Source organism: Bubalus kerabau, chromosome 4 (genome assembly GCF_029407905.1).
Source record: "Bubalus kerabau isolate K-KA32 ecotype Philippines breed swamp buffalo chromosome 4, PCC_UOA_SB_1v2, whole genome shotgun sequence".
Lineage (NCBI taxonomy): Eukaryota > Metazoa > Chordata > Mammalia > Artiodactyla > Bovidae > Bubalus > Bubalus kerabau.
This window is the reverse complement of record NC_073627.1, coordinates 150,806,382-150,827,881: the sequence shown is the minus strand read 5'-3', so window position 1 is coordinate 150,827,881 and position 21,500 is coordinate 150,806,382. Positions and strand designations below refer to the sequence as shown.

The 21,500-nt window shown below is 37.2% G+C and overlaps 1 protein-coding gene across 5 annotated transcripts in view; it reads left to right on the top strand.

The window, feature by feature from the left end:
- The window catches only part of LOC129650488 (zinc finger protein 782-like), an 89,233-nt gene extending 68,501 nt beyond the window's left edge, over positions 1-20,732 (top strand). For all 5 annotated transcript variants that reach the window (XM_055579035.1, XM_055579036.1, XM_055579034.1 and 2 more), the window contains 2 exons: positions 10,905-11,000; positions 16,447-20,732. In XM_055579035.1, coding sequence (XP_055435010.1) covers positions 10,905-11,000; positions 16,447-18,317 — 1,967 coding nt within the window. In that variant the 3' untranslated portion in view covers positions 18,318-20,732. The remainder of the gene's footprint in view (positions 1-10,904; positions 11,001-16,446) is intronic.
- The last annotated feature ends 768 nt before the right edge of the window (positions 20,733-21,500 follow it).

The window sequence follows — 21,500 nt, the reverse complement described above, 5'->3', positions numbered from 1 at the left end:
ACAATAATCAGATCAGATCAGTTGCTGAGTCATGTCCGACTCTTTGCGACCCCATGAATCGCAGCACGCCAGGCCTCCCTGTCCATCACCAATTTCTGGAGTTCATTGAGACTCACATCCATCGAGTCAGTGATGCCATCCAGCCATCTCATCCTCTGTCGTCCCCTTCTCCTCCTGCCCCCAATCCCTCCCAGCATCAGAGTCTTTTCCAATGAGCCAACTCTTCGCATGAGGTGGCCAAAGTACTGGAGTTTCAGCTTTAGCGTCATTCCTTCCAAAGAAATCCCAGGGCTGATCTGCTTCAGAATGGACCAGTTGAATCTCCTTGCAGTCCAAGGGACTCTCAAGAGTCTTCTCCAACACCACAGTTCAAAAGCATCAATTCTTCGGTGCTCGGCCTTCTTCACAGTCCAACTCTCACATCCATACATGACCACAGGAAAAACCATAGCCTTGACTAGACGAACCTTTGTTGGCAAAGTGTCTCTGCTTTTGAATATGCTATCTAGGTTGGTCATAACTTTCCTTCCAAGGAGTAAGCGTCTTTTAATTTCATGGCTGCAGTCACCATCTGTAGTGATTTTGGAGCCCAGAAGAATAAAGTCTGACACTGTTTCCCCATCTATTTCCCATGAAGTGGTGGGACCGGATGCCATGATCTTCGTTTTCTGAATGTTGAGCCTTAAGCCAACTTTTTCACTCTCTACTTTCACTTTCACCAAGAGGCTTTTTAGTTCCTCTTCACTTTCTGCCATAAGGGTGGTGTCATCTGCATATCTGAGGTTATTGATATTTTTCTGGCAATCTTGATTCCAACTTGTGTTTCTTCCAGTACAGCGTTTCTCATGATGTACTCTGCATATAAGTTAAATAAACAGGGTGACAATATACAGCCTTGACAAACTCCTTTTCCTATTTGGAACCAATCTGTTGTTCCATGTCCAGTTCTAACTGTTGCTTCCTGACCTGCATACAAATTTCTCAAGAGGCAGATCAGGTGGTCTGGTATTCCCATCTCTTTCAGAATTTTCCACAGTTTATTGTGATCCACACAGTCAAAGGCTTTGGTGTAGTCAATAAAGCAGAAATAGATGTTTTTCTGGAACTCTCTTGCTTTTTCGATGATCCAGTGGATGTTGGCAATTTGATCTCTGGTTCCTCTGCCTTTTCTAAAACCAGCTTGAACATCAGGAAGTTCACGGTTCACATATTGCTGAAGCCTGGCTTGGAGAATTTTGAGCATTACTTTACTAGCGTGTGAGATGAGTGCAATTGTGCGGTAGTTTGAGCATTCTTTGGCATTGCCTTTCTTTGGGATTGGAGTGAAAACTGACCTTTTCCAGTCCTGTGGCCACTGCTGAGTTTTCCAAATTTGCTGGCATATTGAGTGCAGCACTTTCAGCATCACTGACTCGATGGACGTGAGTCTCAGTGAACTCTGGGAGTTGGTGCTGGACAGGGAGGCCTGGTGTGCTGCGATTCATGGGGTCGCAAAGAGTCGGACATGCCTGAGCGACTGATCTGATCTGATCTGATCTGATGTTGCTTCTATTTTTAGTTTTTGAGGAACTTCATTAAGCTCTATGCAGTCAGCAAAAACAAGACCAGGAGCTGACTGTGGCTCAGACCATGAACTCCTTATTGCCAAATCAGACTGAAATTGAAGAAAGTAGGGAAAACCACTAGACCATTCAGGTATGACCTAAATCAAATCCCTTATGATTATACAGTGGAAGTGAGAAATAGATTTAAGGGCTTAGATCTGATATATAGAGTGCCTGATGAACTACGGAATGAGGTTCATGACATTGGACAGGAGACAGGGATCAAGACCATTCCCATGGAAAAGAAATGCAAAAAAGCAAAATGGCTACCTGGGGAGGCCTTACAAATAGCTGTGAAAAGAAGAGAAGTGAAAAGCAAAGGAGAAAAGGAAAGATATAAGCATCTGAATGCAGAGTTCCAAAGAATAGCAAGAAGAGATAAGAAAGCCTTCTTCAGCGATCAATGCAAAGAAATAGAGGAAAACAACAGAATGGGAAAGACTAGGGATCTCTTCAAGAAAATCAGAGATACCAAAGGAACATTTCATGCAAAGATGAGCTCGATAAAGGACAGAAATGGTATGGACCTAACAGAAGCAGAAGATATTAAGAAGAGATGGCAAGAATACACAGAAAAACTGTACAAAAAAGATCTTCACAACCCAGATAATCACGATGGTGTGATCACTGACCTAGAGCCAGACATCCTGGAATCTGAATTCAAGTGGGCCTTAGAAAGCATCACTATGAACAAAGCTAATGGAGGTGATGGAATTCCAGTTGAGCTATTCCAAATCCTGAAAGCTGACGCTGTGAAAGTGCTGCACGCATGGTAAACAGGTGGAGAAAAAGTGGAAACTAGTGACAGATTTTATTTTCTTGGGCTCCAAAATCTCTGCGGAGAATGACTGCAGCCATAACTCCTTGAAGAAAAAGTAGGACAAACCTGGACATCATATTAAAAAGCAGAGGTGCCAGTTTGCTGACAAAAGTCCATATAGTCAAAGTTATGGTTTTTCCAGCAGTTTTTTATGGATGTGAGAGTCAAACCATAAAGAAGGCTGAGTGTCAAAGAATTGATGCTTTCAAATTTTGGTTCTGGAGAAAACTCTTGAGAGTCTCTTGGACAGCAAGATAAAGCCAGTCAATCTAAAGGAAATCAACCCTAAATATTCATTGAAAGGACTGATGCTGGAACTGAAGCTCCAGGACTTTGGCCACCTGATGTGAAGAGCTGACTCACTGGAAATAACCGTGGTGTTGGGAAATGAGAGCAGGAGAAGAAGAGAGTAACAGAGGATGAGATTGTTGGATGGCATCACCAACTCAGTGGACATGAGTTTGGGCAAACTTAGGGAGATAGTGAAGGACAGGGAAGCCTGGTGTGCTGCAGTTCATGGGGTCACAAAGATTCAGACATATCTTAACAACTGAACATTAACAAGAATAAAAAAGTGTGGTCTAAATTTCAGTTCCATCCCCTTCACTTAATTCTATTTTGTTAATATATCAGAAAGGTAATCTGAAGTTTGGTACAAGGGTAAATAAAGATTTCCAAGTTAAGTGACAAGAAGCATTAACTCTGAGTTGCAATGTAGAAACAAAGCTGGCATATCTGTTGTAAATACATGAAAACAGTAAATTCAAAAGTGGAAAGATATTTAAAGTTTAACCAAAACCTAAAGCTAGATTTCTTTCTCTTTAGATATTGAGACATAAAACGCATCAGTTGGTTCTTTTGAAGTTTGGGCTTATGAAGCTCTTCTGTCAGGCTTCCCAGCCTGGGGATCCAACAAAGGGACTGGGAATCCCCAGGGAATCTGAACTTGAAGGCCATGGGATTTGATTATAAGACTTCCACAGGACTGGGGGAAACAGACTCCAGTCTTGGAGGGCACCAGCAAAATCTTGCACACACCAAGACTCAGAGGAAAGGATCTGTGACCCCACAGGAGACTGAACCAAAACTACCTGCTGGTGTTGGAAGGTCTCCTGTGTAGGTGTGGATTGGCAGGCGCTCACCACAGGGATGGGGGCATTGGCAGCAGCAGTCTGGGAAGGTCCCCCTTGGTGTAAACCCTCTTGGAAGTTGCCATTAGCCCTACTAAAGAGCCCGTATACCCAAGGCCTGGGTAGCTTCAGGCCAAAAAACTACCAGGGAGGGAGCACAACCCCACTCATCAGCAGGTACTTGAATTAAAGCTTTATTGAGCATGGCCCTGCCAAACAGAGCAAGACCCAGTTTTTCCCCACTGCCAGTGCCTCCTATCAGGAATCTTACACAAGCTTTTTAACCTCCATCAGAGGGCAGACAGAAGAAGCAAAAATAACCACAGTCCCACAGTGACAAAAACAAAAGCCACATTACAGAAACTTAATTAGCTTGGAAAAGCAGAAAGTTATGTCCTAGATGAAGGGACAAGATAAAACCCCAGAAAAAAACAACTACATGAAGTGGAGATAGGCAACATTCCAGAAAAATAATTCAGAATAATGATACTGAAGATGATTGAGGATCTTGGAAAAAGAATGGAGGGAAAGATTGAGAAGATGCAAGAAATGTTTACCAAAGACCTAAGAGGACAAAGAACAAACAGGGATGAATAATACACTAGAAGAAATCAATAGGAGAATAACTGAGGCAAAAGAACAGATAAGTGGCCTGGAGGACAGAATGGTGGAAATCACTGCCGCAGAACAGAATATAGAAAAAATAAGAATGAAAAGAAATGAAGACAGCCTATTTTAAATAATAGGCTGGGACAGACCTCTGGGACAACATTAAACGCACCAACATTTGCATTACAAGGGTCCCAGAAGGAGAAGAGGGAGAGGAAAAGGACCTGAAAAAATATTTGAAGAGATAATAGCTGAAAACTTCCCTAACATGGGAAAGGAAATAGGCAACCAAGTCCAGGAAGCAGAGAGAGCCCCAGGCTGGATAAACACAAGGAGGAACACACTGAGACACATAGTAATCAAACTGACACAAATTAAAGGCAGAGATAAAATATTAAAACCAACTAGGGAAAAACGACAACATAAAAGTGAGCTCCCATCAGGCTATCAGCTGATTTCTCAACAGAAACTCTACATACCAGAAGGGAATGACATGATATATTTAAAGTGATGAAATGGGAAAACCTACAACTAAGAATACTCTACCCAGAAAGAGTCTTCTTCAGATTTCTTGAAGAAATCAAAAGCTTTCCAGATAAGCAAAAGTTAAGAGAATTCAGCACCACCAAACCAGCTTTACAACAAATGCTAAAGGGACTTCTCTAGGCAGAAAACAAGAAAAGAAAAAGACCTACCTACAGAATATAAACCCCAAACAATTAAGAAAACGGTAATAGGATCATACATATCAATAATTAGCTTAAATGTAAATGGATTAAGTACACCAACCAAAAGATATATAGACTAACTGAACAGATGAAAACATGTGCATGTATCCAGTTCCACTTAACCACATGACTCTACTTGATCCCCCCAGATTGTATATAATTATTTTATATTGTTAGGTTAATCATGTTCCCATTATGACTTGCAACTGTAATTATTTTTTTGTCTATTGATTGTGAAAACTGATAAACATCTTTCTCTATTGTGATTATGTAACTGTAACAATACCATTGTATCATCACTGGTCAACAGAAAAATGATAGAATTCTATATCACCAAAACTACCATTTAATAGAAAAACCTGTAATCACTTTTTAAAATTCAGATGCATATCAGAATTATCTTGGAATTTTTTGAAAATGCCCAGGTTTTGCTTTTTTTTTTCACCAGAGCTCCAGATATGTTTCTAATGAGTAGCCATGTTTAAAGACTGCTGGAATATATGAAGATCTTTTTTGATGTTCTTTCTCAAGCCTTTATCAAGCATAGTAGAAATGCTTTTGTATACACATATATAAATATTATGTATAATATATATATATTTTAGAAAACTTATGAATTTTTCTAACTAAAAAATTTATGGCATTTTTATTGTACTTGTTTGACTTAGTATAAATAGAATGTTAGATTTCTAACTTAAATAGATATGCAACAAGCAACAAAAGTTTACTGTATAGCACAGGAAACTATAGTCAATATCTTATAATAACCTATGCCGCTAAGTCACTTCAGTCGTGTCCGACTCTGTGCGACCCCATAGATGGCAGCCCACCAGGCTCTGCCATCCCTGGGATTCTCCAGGCAAGAACACTGGAGAGGGTTGCCATGTCCTTCTCCAATGCATGAAAGTGAAAAGTGAAAGGGAAGTCGCTCAGTAGTGTCTGACTCTTCGCGACCCGGTGGACTGAAGCCTACCAGGCTCCTCCATCCATGGGATTTTCCAGGCAAGAGTACTGGAGTGGGTAGCCATTGCCTTCTCCATATAATAACCTATAATGGATAATAATTTCAAAAATAATATATGCATATATGTATAAATCACAAAAAAAAAGAATTCTACTTTTTGAAATTTAGTAATGTTTATCTTTTTGCCAGTTTTTCTAAATGTCCTATGGACATCTAATAACAATGTATGAGATACAAAATTTTAAATATATTTGTATATGATATGAGTACTATAAATAGAAATCTATTATATTTAAATTATTAATGACCTCATTCAAGATGCTCCTATTATTTTTTCTGCACTTGATAAAATATTCTCAGAGAAATGTTATTATGTCTTACAATGATTATATATTTTTTGTTTTCCCTTATATTTCTTATTTTTGTTTTATGTATCTTTGTTTCTTGGTTGTTAGGTATCTAATGGTTTATGATGTCTATCTTCTTTGTGAGTTGTATCTTTTATTAATAAAATATTCATCTTTGTTTCATTTTAAGAGAAAAAAAGACAATTTGGTACTGACACAAAAACAAATAAAGATCAGTGGAACAGTATAGAAAGCCCAGAGATAAACCCATGCACCTGTGGTCACCTAATCTATGACATATGAGGCAAGACTAAACGATAGCAAAAAGGCAGTCTCTTCAATAAGTGGTAGTGGGAAGACTGGACAGTTACATGTAAAAGAATGAAATTAGAACATTCCCTAACACCATCTACAAAAATAAACTCAGAATGGATTAAGGACCTAAACGTAAGACTGGACCCTATAAAACTCTAAGAGGAAAACATAAGAACACTCTTTGAAGGAAATGGCAACCTACTCCAGTATCCTTGCCTGGAAAAATCTCATGGACAGAGGAGCCTGGTGAACTGCAGTCCGTGGGGTCGCAAAGAGTCAGGGACAACTGAGCGAGTAACACTTACTTACCTACTTGACATAAATCAGAGCAAGATGTTTTTTGACCCACCTCCCAGAGTAATGAAAATAAAAATAAACAAGTGGGACCTAGTTAAAAGCTTTTGCAGAACAAAGGAAACCACAAACAAGACATAAAGACAACCCTCAGAATGGGGAAAAATATTTGCAAACAAAACAACTGACAAAGGGTCAATCTCCAAAATATAAATAATTTCAACTTACATAGTAAAAAAGATCATGCAGCTGACAGTGTAAACACAGGAAACAAATCAATCATTTGTGGGTGGGTAAGCCAAAAAATGCTTAAACTACCACAAAATTGCACTCATCTCACACACTAGTAAAGTGATGCTTAAAATTCTCCAAGCCAGGCTTCAGCAATATGTGAACTTCCAGATGTTCAAGCTGGTTTTAGAAAAGGCAGAGGAACCAGAGATCATATTGCCAACATTTGTTGGATCATTGAAACAGGAAAGGAGTACCAGAAAAACATCTTCTGCTTTATTGACTAAGCCTCTAACTGTGTAGATCACAGCAAACTGAAAAATTCTTCAAGAGATGGGAATACCAGACCACCTTACCTGACTCCTGAGAAATCTGTATGCAGGTCAAGAAGCAACAGTTAGAATTGGACATGGAACAACAGACTGGTTCCAAATAGGAAAAGGAGTATGTCAAGGCTGTATATTGTCACCCTGCTTATTTAACTTATATGCAGAGTACATGATGCGAAATATCAGGCTGGATGAAGTACAAGCTGGAATCAAGATTGCCAGGAGAAATATCAATAATCTCAGATATGCAGATGACACCACCCTGATGGCAGAAAGCAAAGAAGAACTAAAGGGCCTCTTGATGAAAGTGAAAGAGGAGAGTGAAAAAGTTGGCTTAAAACTCAACATTCAGAAAACAAAGATCATGGCATCCAGTCCCATCACTTCATAGCAAATAGATGGGGAAACAATGAGAAACTTTATTTTGGGGGCTCCAAAATCACTGCAGATGGTGACTGAAGCCATAAAATTAAGACACTTGCTCCTTTGAATAAAAGCTATGACCAACCTAGACAACATATTAAAAAGCAGAGACATTACTATTGCCAACAAAGGTCCATCTAGTCAAAGCTATGGTTTTTCCAGTAGTCATGTATGGATGTGAGAGTTGGACTGTAAAGAAAGCTGAGTGTCGAAGAATTGATGCTCTTGAACTGTGGTGTTGGAGAAACTCTTGAGAGTCCCTTGGACTGCAAGGAGATCAAACCAGTCAATCCTAAAGAAGATCAGTCCTGGGTGTTCATTGGAAGGACTGATGCTAAAGCTGAAGCTCCAATACTTTGGCCACCTGATGCTAAGGACTGAGTCATTGGAAAAGACCCTTGTGCTGGGAAAGATTGAAGGCGGGAGAAGGAGATGATGGAGGATGAGGTGGTTGGATGGCATCACCAATTCAATGGACATGAGTTTGAGCAAGCTCCAGGTATTGGCGATGGACAGGGAAGCCTGGCATGCTGCAGTCCATGGGGTCGCAGAGTTGGACACGATTGAGCGACTGAACTGAACTGAACTGAACTTATAATAAATATTGGTAAATTTCTCAGCAACTCTGCACGCCTGATCTACATAAGTTTAAAATCCCCAATATTCCTAACTCGCACTATTTCCCATCTCCTACAGTACATTATTGTTGTTTTAAAACACAATTTACTATTTTTAAGAGTTCTGAAAATGATAAAAGTTTATTTTATTTTTATCCACTTGTGTCCAGATTATGGTGCTCTTTTTTTTCTATATATTAATCCAAATTTCCACCTGATCTCATTTTTCTTCTAGCTGAAGAATTTCTTTCAGAGAATTAACTTTCCTGTAATACATATCAGTTGGTGATAAAGTCTTTCAATTTTTATTTGTTTGAAAATGCCTCATATTAGTCAAGTATAAAATTCTAGGCAGGCTTTTTTCTTTCAGTACTTTAAAATTGTTACTTCATAGTCTTCTGACGTATAATTTCTGACAAAAAGTAGGCATCCATTCTTTTTTCTTCTTCCATACATATTATGTCTTTTTCTATTCAACATTTTCTTTTTATCTGTGACTTTAGCAATTTAATTATAATGTATCTTGGTGTGGTGTTCTTCATGTTTCTTCTCCTTGGCATTTGTTTAGCTTCTTAGGTCCATGGATTTATACACTTCTTGGGTTTCCCTTGTGGCTCAGCTGGTAAAGAATCTGCCTCTAATGCGGAAGACCTTGGTTCAATCCCTGGGTTGTGAAGATCCCTTGGAGAAGAGAAAGGCTACCCATTTCAGTATTCTGGCCTAGAGAATTCCATGGACTGTATAGTCCATGGGGTTGCAAAGAGTCAGACACAACTGAGCGACTTTCACTTTCACTTTGCTTTCAAAAATCTAACTTTTGCCCATTATTGCTTTTTCCATTCTCTCTTTGTTCCTTCTGAAATACTAGTTACCCATATTAGACAACTTTATCCCATAGGTCAGAGATAACTGTTTATTATTTTCTAGTCTTTATCCACTGTGGGTTTCTTCTTTCATAGTTTTTAACCTTAAAGTTATCCATTGTGCCTTATGTCATTTAACCTTCCATATGTAGTGTGTGTGTGTGTGTGTGTGTGTGTGTATACTGTTATTAATCTTATCCATTTTTTTTGTTTCTTGTTTGGTTGATTTGTTTACTCATTTCAGATATTTTTCATATTGAGAATTCCAGTTAAGAACTTTTTTTAATAAATTCTCTTATCATATTCTTGAACATATGGAGTATTTTTACTGTTTTAATGGCCTTGACTATTAATTTTATGTGTTGTTTCTTATTCTGTGGCTTACTGATTCATTTTTCTTCTTGATTACAATAATATATCCCTTTTATTCATATTAAGTGATTTTTTATCGAGGGCTCGATGTTACAGATTTTATGTTGTTAAGTGGTAGTATTGCTGTATTGTCTGAAATCTTCTGGGCCCTTTCCTAGGATGAATTTAAATTACTTGGAATTACTTTAATCCTTTTAAGGTTTGCTTTAAGTTTTGTTATATTGGATTCAGAACTCATTTTACTCTCAGACTCATTTGGCCCCTCTACCAAGGCAATAAATGCCCTTCTGGTTATTGTATCCAATTGGCCATGGGTTACGAAGTTTTATACCTCTCTGTGTGCTTTGTGAAATTTCAGCCTACGCTTTTTCACTGGTTTTTCCCCAACCTCAAGTGTTTTCCTTACATTTTCAAAAGTTAGTACTCAGGAGACCCTTCTGCAGATCAGACAAAGACTCTGTATCTTTCTTCTCTTGTATTTTCTCTTACAAATCCTATTTGTCATGACTTTCTTGAAGTCCAATTCTATTGCCTTAACTTAATGAGTCCGCCAAGCAGTTTTGGTGGTCTCTTTTTGTTTAGGGTTGAAAACTCTCTAAGCAATAAGCTTTGGTAATCACAGGGCTCACCTCATTTGTTTCTCTGTTCTCAAGTATCACTGTCTGTACTGCCTGTTTTCTAAAGTCTAAAACCCATTTCATACACTTTGTATAGTTTGTTTAGATGTCTGATATGGAGGTGTGTGTGTGTGTTTGTGTGTGTGTGTGGTTGCTTCAGTCATGTCCAACTCTGTGATCCCATGGACTGTAGCCCACCAGGCTCTTCAGTCCATGGGATTCTCCGGGCAAGAACAGTTGAGTGGATTACCGTGCCCACCTAGGGATGTAACCCACGTTGCCTTCATTAGCAGGCAGGTTCTTTACCACTAGCACCACCTGAGAAGCCCTCGTGGAGAGGTAAATTGGTTCTTTTACTCCATTACGGCCAGCTATAGAGTCAGTCCTGATGAAATCTTGCTTAAGGAACAGACATTGACAATTTTAGAACTTAATGTTATTTAGGCTTGTGACTTACAGTTTTAAGAAGAGTGATCCTTTATAAGTATAAGAAAATGGTTTTTGCTATCATTCCCTCCACCAAAAAACAATTCTAGCAAGCACCCTCAATGTGCCATTTCTGAAGCTGTACCTTTCTTCACATTCAGAAACAATGAAACCTATGCAGCTAACTCAAGTGCTAAAGTATTTCCCATTTACAGGGTACTGCTTTACAAAGCCAGAACTGATCTTCATGTTGGAACAAGGAGAAGATCCATGGTTATTAGAGAAAGAATTTATAAACAGAAGTTCCCCAGGTGAGTTACTGAATACTGGCAGAAGGCATCCAAGAAAATTAGATCCGAAGTGATCACCTAGATAGAAGTCAGCAGTTTGAAATGTTTTTCAGCACTCTCCTATTAGAGGTCTTTACATTTGAAATTTTAGAAATAATAAATCTAATAAAATGTGAGAAGGGGACAACTAAAAGGAATGGAATGTAAGCATGTTGATATTCTCATCTTTAAAAGATGGGAGCTAAGTATACCCTTTGAAACTGAAAAATTAAGTAATGGATGCATATTTAACAGTAAAAAGGTAAAAACTAAGAAAAGTTAATAAACTGAAATTGGGAGTAACAGAGCAGAAGAGAGAAATAAATTAATTTTATCATTATATAATAAATTACTAGATACAATCAAAATTAATAGATGATTAAGAAATTGTATAGTTAGAAAGGATAAAGACTAGAGCAAAGTGCAACCCTCCTAATTGTTAAAAGTTATTTACATTTGACAGACTAAAGAAAACAGACCTATTACTAGAGAAGTTTCTTATAAATACTATATCAGGGTCCTCAGGATCATCATCAGGTTTATTAATTCACCTGGAGGACTCAGCACACAGGCATACTCGTAACTAAGATTTATACCGTGAAATCATACAGAGCAAAATCAGTAAAGAGAACAGATGTATGGAGCAAAGTCAGTAGAAAACCAGTTACGACAACTCATGTGAAATATCTACCTGAAAAGTTCATTTGCAATGAAAAGAGTCTGATGCTGGGAGGGATTGGGGGCAGGAGGAGAAGGGGACGACAGAGGATGAGATGGCTGGATAGCATCACTGACTCAATGGACGTGAGTCTGAGTGAACTCCGGGAGTTGGTGATGGACGGGGAGGCCTGGCGTGCTGCAATTCATGGGGTCACGAAGAGTTGAACACGACTGAGCAACTGAACTGAACTGAACTGAACTGAACCCAGAGTTTTTACTGTAGGCACCCATATGTCAAAATTCTAGGCTTTCTGATAGAAGCTAATTATTCAGCATAAATATATTTTTTGTACAAACAGTTTAAGCACATTGAGCCCCTCTTAGCAATTCTGGGAATCTTGGTAACCATCTTGAAATCTGAGTTCCCAAATGCTAGTTAAGGGCTCATCTTGTAAGCAGGCTTTTCTAAGGGTAACAGTCTAGGCCTGCTGTGTTAAAAATTTTCACCACAAAAGCTATTCAAACACACAACATAAAACAGAGGAAGACAAACATATCTGACATATCAACTCTCAATGTAAATGGATTAAATACACCTATTAAGAGAAAAGGCTATCATATTGTATCAAAGAGATTGTTCTTGCTTAGTCACTAAGTCATGTCTGACTCTTTCACGACCCCATGGACTGTAGCCCTCCAAGCTCCTCTGTCCATGGGATTTCCCAGGCAAGAATACTGGAGTGGGTTGCCATTTCATTAGCCAAGGGATCTTCCCAACCTAGGGATCGAATCCACGTCTCCTGTTTGGCAGGCAGATTCTTTACCGCCAAGCCACTAGGGAAGCCCATCAAATAGTACATCTACAAAATAGTTTAGGAAGTTTGAAAATGCAGTCATGAATTATTAAGCCAGTAAACATAAAAGCAACTCAGTGTTTATTTATTTCAAAGTTCAGTTCAGGTCAAAAACAGGTGGAAAAAGGACATTTTGATAATGCTAAAGAAGATAATTTTTAAAGGATACAGAAAAGTTCAAAATATTAGTACACCAAATAAATTGTCATCAAGATTCATAAAACAAAAAACTGCAAGAGTTATAAGGAGAAACAGGAACTCATTATATGTAGTCAACCTTAATATCCCTCTCTAATTTTGTTTCACAACCTGTGGACTCTAGAATGTGTGTGTGTGTGTGTTAGTTGCTCAGTCGTGTCTGACTCTTTGCAACCCCATAGACTGCAGCCCACCAGGCCCCTCCGTCCATGGGATTCTCCAGGCAAGAACACTGGAGTGGGTTGCCATTTCCTTCTCCAAAAGGAACTATAGAAAGAAAGAAACTAAAGTCGCTCAGTTGTGTCCAACTCTTTGCTACCCCATAGACTGTAGCCTACCAGGCTCCTCCATCCATGGAATTTTCCAGGCAAGAGTACTGGAGTGGATTGCCATTTCCTTCTCCAGGACTCTAGAATAGTGCTTGGCAAACTGTGGCCCACATGCCAAATCCTGCCTACTGATTGTTTTGGCAAAGAAACATTTATTGGAACACAGCAATAGCCATTTGTTTACGTATTCAAGCTACAAGGCAGACTTGAATAGCTACAATAGAGACTGAATAACCAGTAAAGCCTAAATCATTAACTCTATGGCCTTTCACAGAAAGTTTACCAACCTCTTATCTAGAAATATAAATAGCATATTTTATAAAGATGAATGTAATATGTTCTGAAAACAAAGCTATGTAAACACACTACATAACTATTCTTAAAGAATAAACTTCCTTTTAAGTCATGACCTTAGAACATTGATAAAATGTAAAGGTGGCACCAGGTGGCGTTAACAGTAAAGAACCTCCTGCCAATGCAGGACGCATAAGAGAGGTAGTTTCAATCCCTGGGTGGGTAAGATCCCTTGGAGGAGGGCATGACAACCCATTCCAGTATTCTTGCCTGGAGAATCCCATGGACATAGGAGCTTGGTGGGCTACAGTCCATAGGGTCGCAAAGAGTCAGACACGACTGAAGTAACTTAGCAAAGTTATTTTAGGCAAATTCTACAAAGTAAAGGCATTGTTATATAACACTATAAATTGCAGACAATATGAGAAAATTTTAAATTATTCTATCTTAAAATTAATAATGACTATATATATGTATATATCTTTAAAAACCTATTCTTCAAAGTTGGTACAATATGCAGAAATCTTTTTTAATGAAAAGCATGATTATTAGACCCTTTGAGCTGTAGACAGAGCAATGCTGAGAGGAAACTATTTTCACCTCATATACTTATTTTTAAAAGCAATAAAGTTTTAAAAGAAAACTAAGCAAGCTAAAAGATGCAATAAAGATAAAACATTATAGTTATAAGTCATTATAATTATAAAGCCAAAAGGTGGTTCTTGGAATAAAAGCAAATAAAATAGCTAACCTCAGCTAGAAAAAGGGAAGAAAGTACTATTACTCATTTAAATTTTGGCTCAGATTCCTACTTCTATCATATAATCTCAGAATATTTTAGTCTATACGTGATCTCTTACTTTTGTAAACTCTTAACCCATGTGATGGATGTGTCTAAAGAAAATAAGATTCTGTGCCAGATAGCATACAGTTACCAAGAGTTCCTTTCCTCACCTGGATTACAATCTCCCAAGAAGAATGGTCTCTGTTTCACTCTTCCTGCCTGGGCACTTTTCACATAATAAATATTATTTAATAGTATTGTAGGCTGATTCCAAAGTCAGGTGGAGAGAGGTATTTCATATTGATTCACTCAGAAAAAAATGTCCATGAATGTAAATAAGCAAATTTCTGTGACTTTTGAATCATCAGGTATGGGTTGTTATTGCATCTGAGCCCTTATATGTGAAAGAACTCTAGGTAACTTTTAGACATGGAGCTTTTTATGTACCTCTAAATTTATAGAGGGATGCAAAGAATATCACAGTGAAGGTTTTATTTTGGAAAAGTGAGCAAAGAAATCTTCATAAAGCATATCTATGGTGCTATAGATTAAAAGGTGAACTATTATTTTAGGTACAACCAAGAAAGAGAAAATGCTTCTCATTTATGGATTTTCCTTCAATTTTAAGATGCCTCTTGATTTTGGTGATGGGTATTTACTATAAAGTCACAGATATGGGTGCTTTTATCCCTTTATAAAGTGAATGATATACAGGTAGTAGCTTCTTTCAGGTTTTAAAATAAATGTTGCTTAAATTTGTGAGAAGGATGTTACAAACTTTGTTTTTTGTTGTTAAGATTTGGGAAAATAGTGTGCCCTACCTGAAGGGTACCTAGGTTCTCAATAGTTCTAAGGCTAGAATGGAGGATAATTTAGGGAAAGAATTGAGTATGAAGTTATTGTTGGAAATGAACCACTTAATGAGGACTGATATGCTATCAAAAATTAGAGCAGAAAATCGTGTGTACTAGACAGGAGACCTGGGTTCGATCCCTGGGTCAGGAAGATCCCCTGGAGGAGGAAATGGCAATCCACTTGAGTATTCTTGCCTGGGAAATTCCATGGACAGAGGAGCCTGGTGGGCTATAGTCCATGGGCTTGCAAAAAATCAAACACAACTGAGTATGCATGCATGCTCATGCTAAGAGGATTGGTAGCAAGAACACATACTGAGCATATAGTTAGTGTAAAACTTTCTTTTTCTGAATTACATCACTTTAATCTTTCATCTGTTGGTACCTAAGGTAGTATAGCCAAAGCCTTCAAATATTTTTAGCATGGGCATGACATTTTTGCATGGAGTGTGGTAACAAGAAGACAATAGCAGTCAAATGTTCACAGGAAATTTGTGGTAAATAAATATAAAAAAGGATACTTATAAGATTTCTAGGGCCAACTTGAAACACAATCCTTAAGATCTTGCAGTGAATAAAAACTAGATATGTGGAAAAATAGATGGAAATTAAGGATTGGACAGGAGCAAGACTAGTCTGGAGGACATAAGTGAACAAATTAAAAAAAAGGAAAGTAAAGATTTGATGATTAAGAGGGATTCACTGCTGAACAACCCTGATATAATACCAAGGCACTAGAACCAGGAAAGAGGGGTAACTCCAACATAGGCAGAAAAATTACTTTAACTCTCATCAGTTTTCTCACTTCCACCTATACACTTATGTTTCTGATTCTTTCTTTCAATGTAAGAAAGTTGGTGCCATGATTTTTGTTTGTTTGTTTGCCATACCATGTAGCTTGCAGAATCTTAGTTCCCAGACCAGGGTGGAGCTCCATTTGGAAACATACAGACTAGTGGTTTTCTTATCATTGTACTCTATGTTTCACTGTGAATATAGTCACTGGTGTGCTTCCCTAATGCAAACTCGATCTCAGTAAAGCCACTAAAAAGCAATTCTCCATTGATACATTTTGTTATCTACTTAGAGCAAAATCCTTGTGAAATTCATTCCAGTCTTTGTTTTCTCTGTTCCCAGGATTCAGCTCTCTTAAATATATTCTCCTTTCTTAATTGTTGCTTTCCTTTATATCCTCTTCTCTTTCCAGTTTTGAAAATTATGGTTTAAGTTACCAAAGATATGTGTAATTTCATTTCTAGATTGCTCTCTTTTTCCAGTAGAAAAAGTTTTTAACAACAAAAGAAGAGAGAATATAAACTTGAAATTACTTTATTTTTGGGAAAGAAACTGAGCCAGACACCAAGGAGTCAAACACATAATGGGGCATAGGTATATAAATCTCATTTTATAAGTGTGTTAAATATCATAAAATATTTTTAATTTTCTCATTTTTAGAAGAATTCCAACCTGATGAACTCTTAGAGGAGAGCCTAGAAAACCAAGGCAAACGTTTGAGGCAAGTTTTATTCATCAACAAATCATTGACTATGGAACAAGAAATATCAGGAAAACCATGTACTCTGGACATAAACATTTTTCCTGCAGAAACAATACCCTGTAAATTTGACACTACAGGGTCTACTTACTTGCTTCTTAGCTCACTGGCCCCACACTGTCAATATTCAAAAAAGACTTATGTGCCTAATGTATGTGAGAATTGGCTTTTCAGTATTAAGGATGGCAGAACTAATACTGGAGAGAATTCTTTTGTTTGTAGTAAAAATGTGAAAACCTTTGGACATAAAGACAAAGTTATCCAGCATCAGACAATTCAGACTTTGCAGCAAGCTTTTGAATATAATGAATGTAGAAAAGATTTTCTTGAAAAGACTGCCCTTGTTATGTCCAAGAGTACCCATCCAAAAATGAAACCTTATAAATTCAATAAATTTGGGGAAAACCAACATCAGAAATCAACCTTGATAGTTTCTCAGAGCAGTCATCCAGAGGAGAAGAGTCACTATGAGTTTAATAAATATGAATGTACTAAAAACAGAAATAATTTTAGTAGGATCACTCAAAAAACTGACATAGAAGGGAAATCTTTCAGCCAAAAATTACACACTAAAGAACAGGAAAATTTTTATATAGGGGTGAAATCCTTTGAATATGGAAAGAATTTCAGCCATAATTCAACCCTTCCAGTGCATCAGAGAATTCACACAATAGAACAAACCTATGACTATGGCACATGTACAGACACTTTGGGTTACCAGTCAGCTTGCAATGTGCATAAGAAAACTCAAATAATGTTGAAACCCTATGAGTGTAATGAATGTGGAAAATCCTGCACTAAAACTTCATGCCTAATTCAGCCTCAGAAAAGTCACATGGAGGAGAAACCCTTTGAATGTCATCAATGTGGGAAAGCTTTCAGTGAGAAGTCACGTCTAAAAAAACATGAGAGAACTCACACAGGAGAGAAACCCTATAAATGTGACGGATGTGAGAAAGCTTTCAGTGCAAAGTCAGGACTAAGAATACATCAGAGAACTCACACAGGAGAGAAACCTTTTGAATGTAATGAATGTGGGAAATCTTTCAACTATAAATCAATCCTCATAGTACATCAAAGAATTCACACAGGGGAGAGACCCTTTGAATGTAATGAATGTGGAAAATCTTTCAGCCATATGTCAGGCCTAAGAAATCATCGGAGAACTCACACAGGTGAAAGACCATATAAATGTGATGAATGTGGGAAGGCTTTCAAACTGAAGTCAGGCCTAAGGAAACATCATAGAACTCATACAGGGGAGAAGCCCTATAAATGTAATCAGTGTGAGAAAGCATTTGGTCAGAAATCACAACTCAGAGGACATCATAGAATTCACACAGGGGAAAAACCCTATACATGTAATCATTGTGGGGAAGCATTTAGCCAGAAGTCAAACCTTAGGGTACATCACAGAACTCACACTGGGGAAAAACCCTATAAATGTGATGAGTGTGGAAAAACTTTCAGGCAGAAATCAAATCTTAGAGGACATCAGAGAACTCACACTGGGGAGAAACCCTATGAATGTAACGAATGTGCCAAATCTTTCAGTGAGAAGTCAGTCCTAAGAAAACATCAGAGAACTCATACAGGAGAGAAACCCTATAATTGTAATCACTGTGGTGAAGCTTTCAGCCAGAAATCAAACCTCAGAGTACATCAGAGAACTCACACTGGAGAGAAACCCTACAAATGTGATAAATGTGGAAAAACTTTCAGTCAAAAATCAAGCCTTAGAGAACATCAGAAAGCCCATACAGGGAAATAAAAATATAAATATAATGAAGACGGAAAAACTCTGAGCTGAAAATAAAGCCTCACAATATAAAATACATATGAGAGAACTCCTAAGAATATAATAAAAACTTGGAAGTTCTTATGCAAGATACTAGTTTCACTCAACATCAGAAAACTTAACATGAGCAAATCTCTTGGAGTATATTTTATATGGGCAGTTTCATCTTGACTGTAGTCCTCATTGTAGATCAGAGAATTCAATCCAGTAAAGAAACTAAAATAATACAAGAAATACTCTAGGCATTCAATCCTTAGAAAACTCACGCTGCAGAAGAACTCTGGGAATGTAATGAATATGTCATAACTTTGTCCCAGCAAATCAAAATTCACTCATCATCAGAGAAATCAAACAGTGAGAAAATTGGGAATGGAGTAAATGTGAGAACTGTTAGTCAAACACCAGTTTTTTCAATAAGCAGAAAATAACATAAAGGGTAGAGACCTTACAGTATATTAAAACAGACAAGAAAACAAGGTAATGGATGTGGGGAATCCTTCTACTATGTCCAGCCTCAATTTGACTAACATAAGGGTAATAACTATATGACATATAATGCCATATGTCATATGATATATGACATAATGAAATATTCATTGTTCACCAATAACCATTTCCTCCTTTTCTAATGCCACACCTAGCTTAAATTTCTCAACCACTGTCATCCAACTTGAAATCATATTTTTGACCTCTAGATAGTGAAATGTAGGGGTCAATGACAAGTCTTACTAAATACATCTCTCAAATTCTTAATGTCTTCTCCTGTCCCTTGTCAGAATGCTGTGGATATGACCCCCAGCAAAACCAAGGGGCTTATGCACAGAAGATGAAAGAGTACAAAATAGAAAGAAACAGGGCCAAAGAATAAATATTGAATGGAATTTTTTCCTACATGTACACAGACTTTTTGCTATGAGGAAATAGAATTGTTCTTTATTGAGCTTCTGCAGGTTCGAGTATACTTAATACTGACATATACTCAAACCTATGAATATGATTTCTGTGGACATGTGAACTCAGTGAAGTATATCAGAAATATCACACAGGAAAAACCCCTGGCAAATCCTGAATGACCATAGCTTTTGTCCATATCTCTTCCTCGTCAGTCAGGTGAGTATCAGGGGAAGATATCTAATATTACTGCATATTATAGGTAATCCATTACCCCAAAAATGAGATCTCATTGAATATCTGATAATTGAGCTGTGAATGTGTCAAAGCTTTTAATGAGTCATCAAAGTTTAATATCACTCAGAGTTTGTTATGAGGGAAAAATTTATCAGTTTGAGAAAGTTAATAATAGCCTTTATGTTAATCAAAACTGTTGTTTCTTGTGTAATATTAAGACATTTAATGAACTATAACAGTATTGGTTCATGGACATTTACTAGAATAAGAAGATTTTTAAAAATAAGAAATAAATGGTATAAGTTAAACAGTGTTGAATATATGTGAATATTTTCTGAGTTTTCTGTTGTCTACATCAGTTTGTATGTGCATGCCACTTAAATGTTTGTTTTATATGTATCCTAGAACTCTACAGCATTGTAATAGTATTATGTACCCCTTATTTAGTAACTGTTCTGATATTAATACATCATCTACATGTATATTAATAACAAATAAACCTTTCACAGGAAGTATCTGAAAATTCGAAATCCTATACCACATCTCTTTTCTCTTGTTGCCTCCTGACATGTGCATATAGGAAAGGCCATTTTTACTAAGCTGTCTTTTTTCAACAAAGACAGACCCTGTTTTCTGTGTACTTTTGTATTATCTCAGGGTCACTAATACAAATATTGTGTTGAAGCCTACACACATACAAATTTATGTAAATGTGTTTGTGTCCTGCCTCTCTTCAATGTCACTGAATCCTTCCTCAGTTGTATCAAGTATACTGATAATCCATCCCTTAAAAGGCATTCTTCATTTGTTGTTTTTTTTTTATTTCCAGCATTTAAATTTTACTATAATTTCTCTCTCTTTTGAACTAACCTATCTGATCTTGAATGTTATTTAGCTTTTTTTACAATCATTTTATATGGTGTGTGGCATTCTCTGTCTCAGTTAAACAACTGCTTGAGTTCTTGTTTCTCCCTGCAGCTACCTAGCTCTCCAGACTTTGGACTCGTTTTTTGCCCCATAATCTCAGATATCTGATGTAGTCAAAAAAAAGTTGTTAATTGAAACTCTTCCCAGCTATCTTCTTATTTAAGAATAGAAACAATGCTTTTTCCTGCTCTCTAATGATCTGAAATGTAACTGAGAGTTGTTAGTTGATTTTTGACATATGTTCCTGGGTAATTTGATATGGAAATGATGATAAAATAATTGGATATTCATATATTTCAAATGCACCTTGATATTTATACAATAATTAAAGTTTTATTCAAAATAAATTATAAACTTAAACAAAATAGCTAACAGTATAAAATTTCTTTTGGGAAACATAGAAACTGCTTTGAAGCATGGAGAGATTTTTAAGATGTAATACAAAGAATTGTGTGAGACATAAAAGCAAAAAAGATAAGCTGGAGTTTATAAAATTTAAAGTGTTTGCTTTTCAAGATTTTATTTTGAAAACAAAAAAATCACACATTGGGAGAAAATGTCTCTAATAGATGTATCTGTCAAAGTACTGAAATTCACAATATGCTGTGTTCATAATGCAATAATTCCAGGCCAGAATACTGGAGTGGGTAGCCATTCCCTTCTCCAAGAGATCTTCCCACCCCAGGGATCAAACCCAGGTCTCCCACATTGCAGGTGGATTGTTTATCATCTGAGTCCACCTGAGAAGCCCAGTAATACAAACAACTAAGTTTAAATTGGGAAAAAAGATAAGATTAAAACAGGTATTTCACAGCAGAAGATATATAGATAGCCAGTAAGTACTAGAAAAGATTCCAAAGCTTTAATCATCAGGAAAGTGTAAATTAAAACAATAATGCTATAATGTGGTAGCATTAAAAATCCATTTGATAGTTCCTTGTAAAAGTAATGCTGCTGCTGCTGCTGCTGCTGCTGCTAAGTCGCTTCAGTCGTGTCCGACTCTGTGCGACCCCAAAGATGGCAGCCCACCAGGCTCCCCCGTCCCTGGGATTCTCCAAGCAAGAACACTGGAGTGGGTTGCCGTTTCCTTCTCCAATGCAT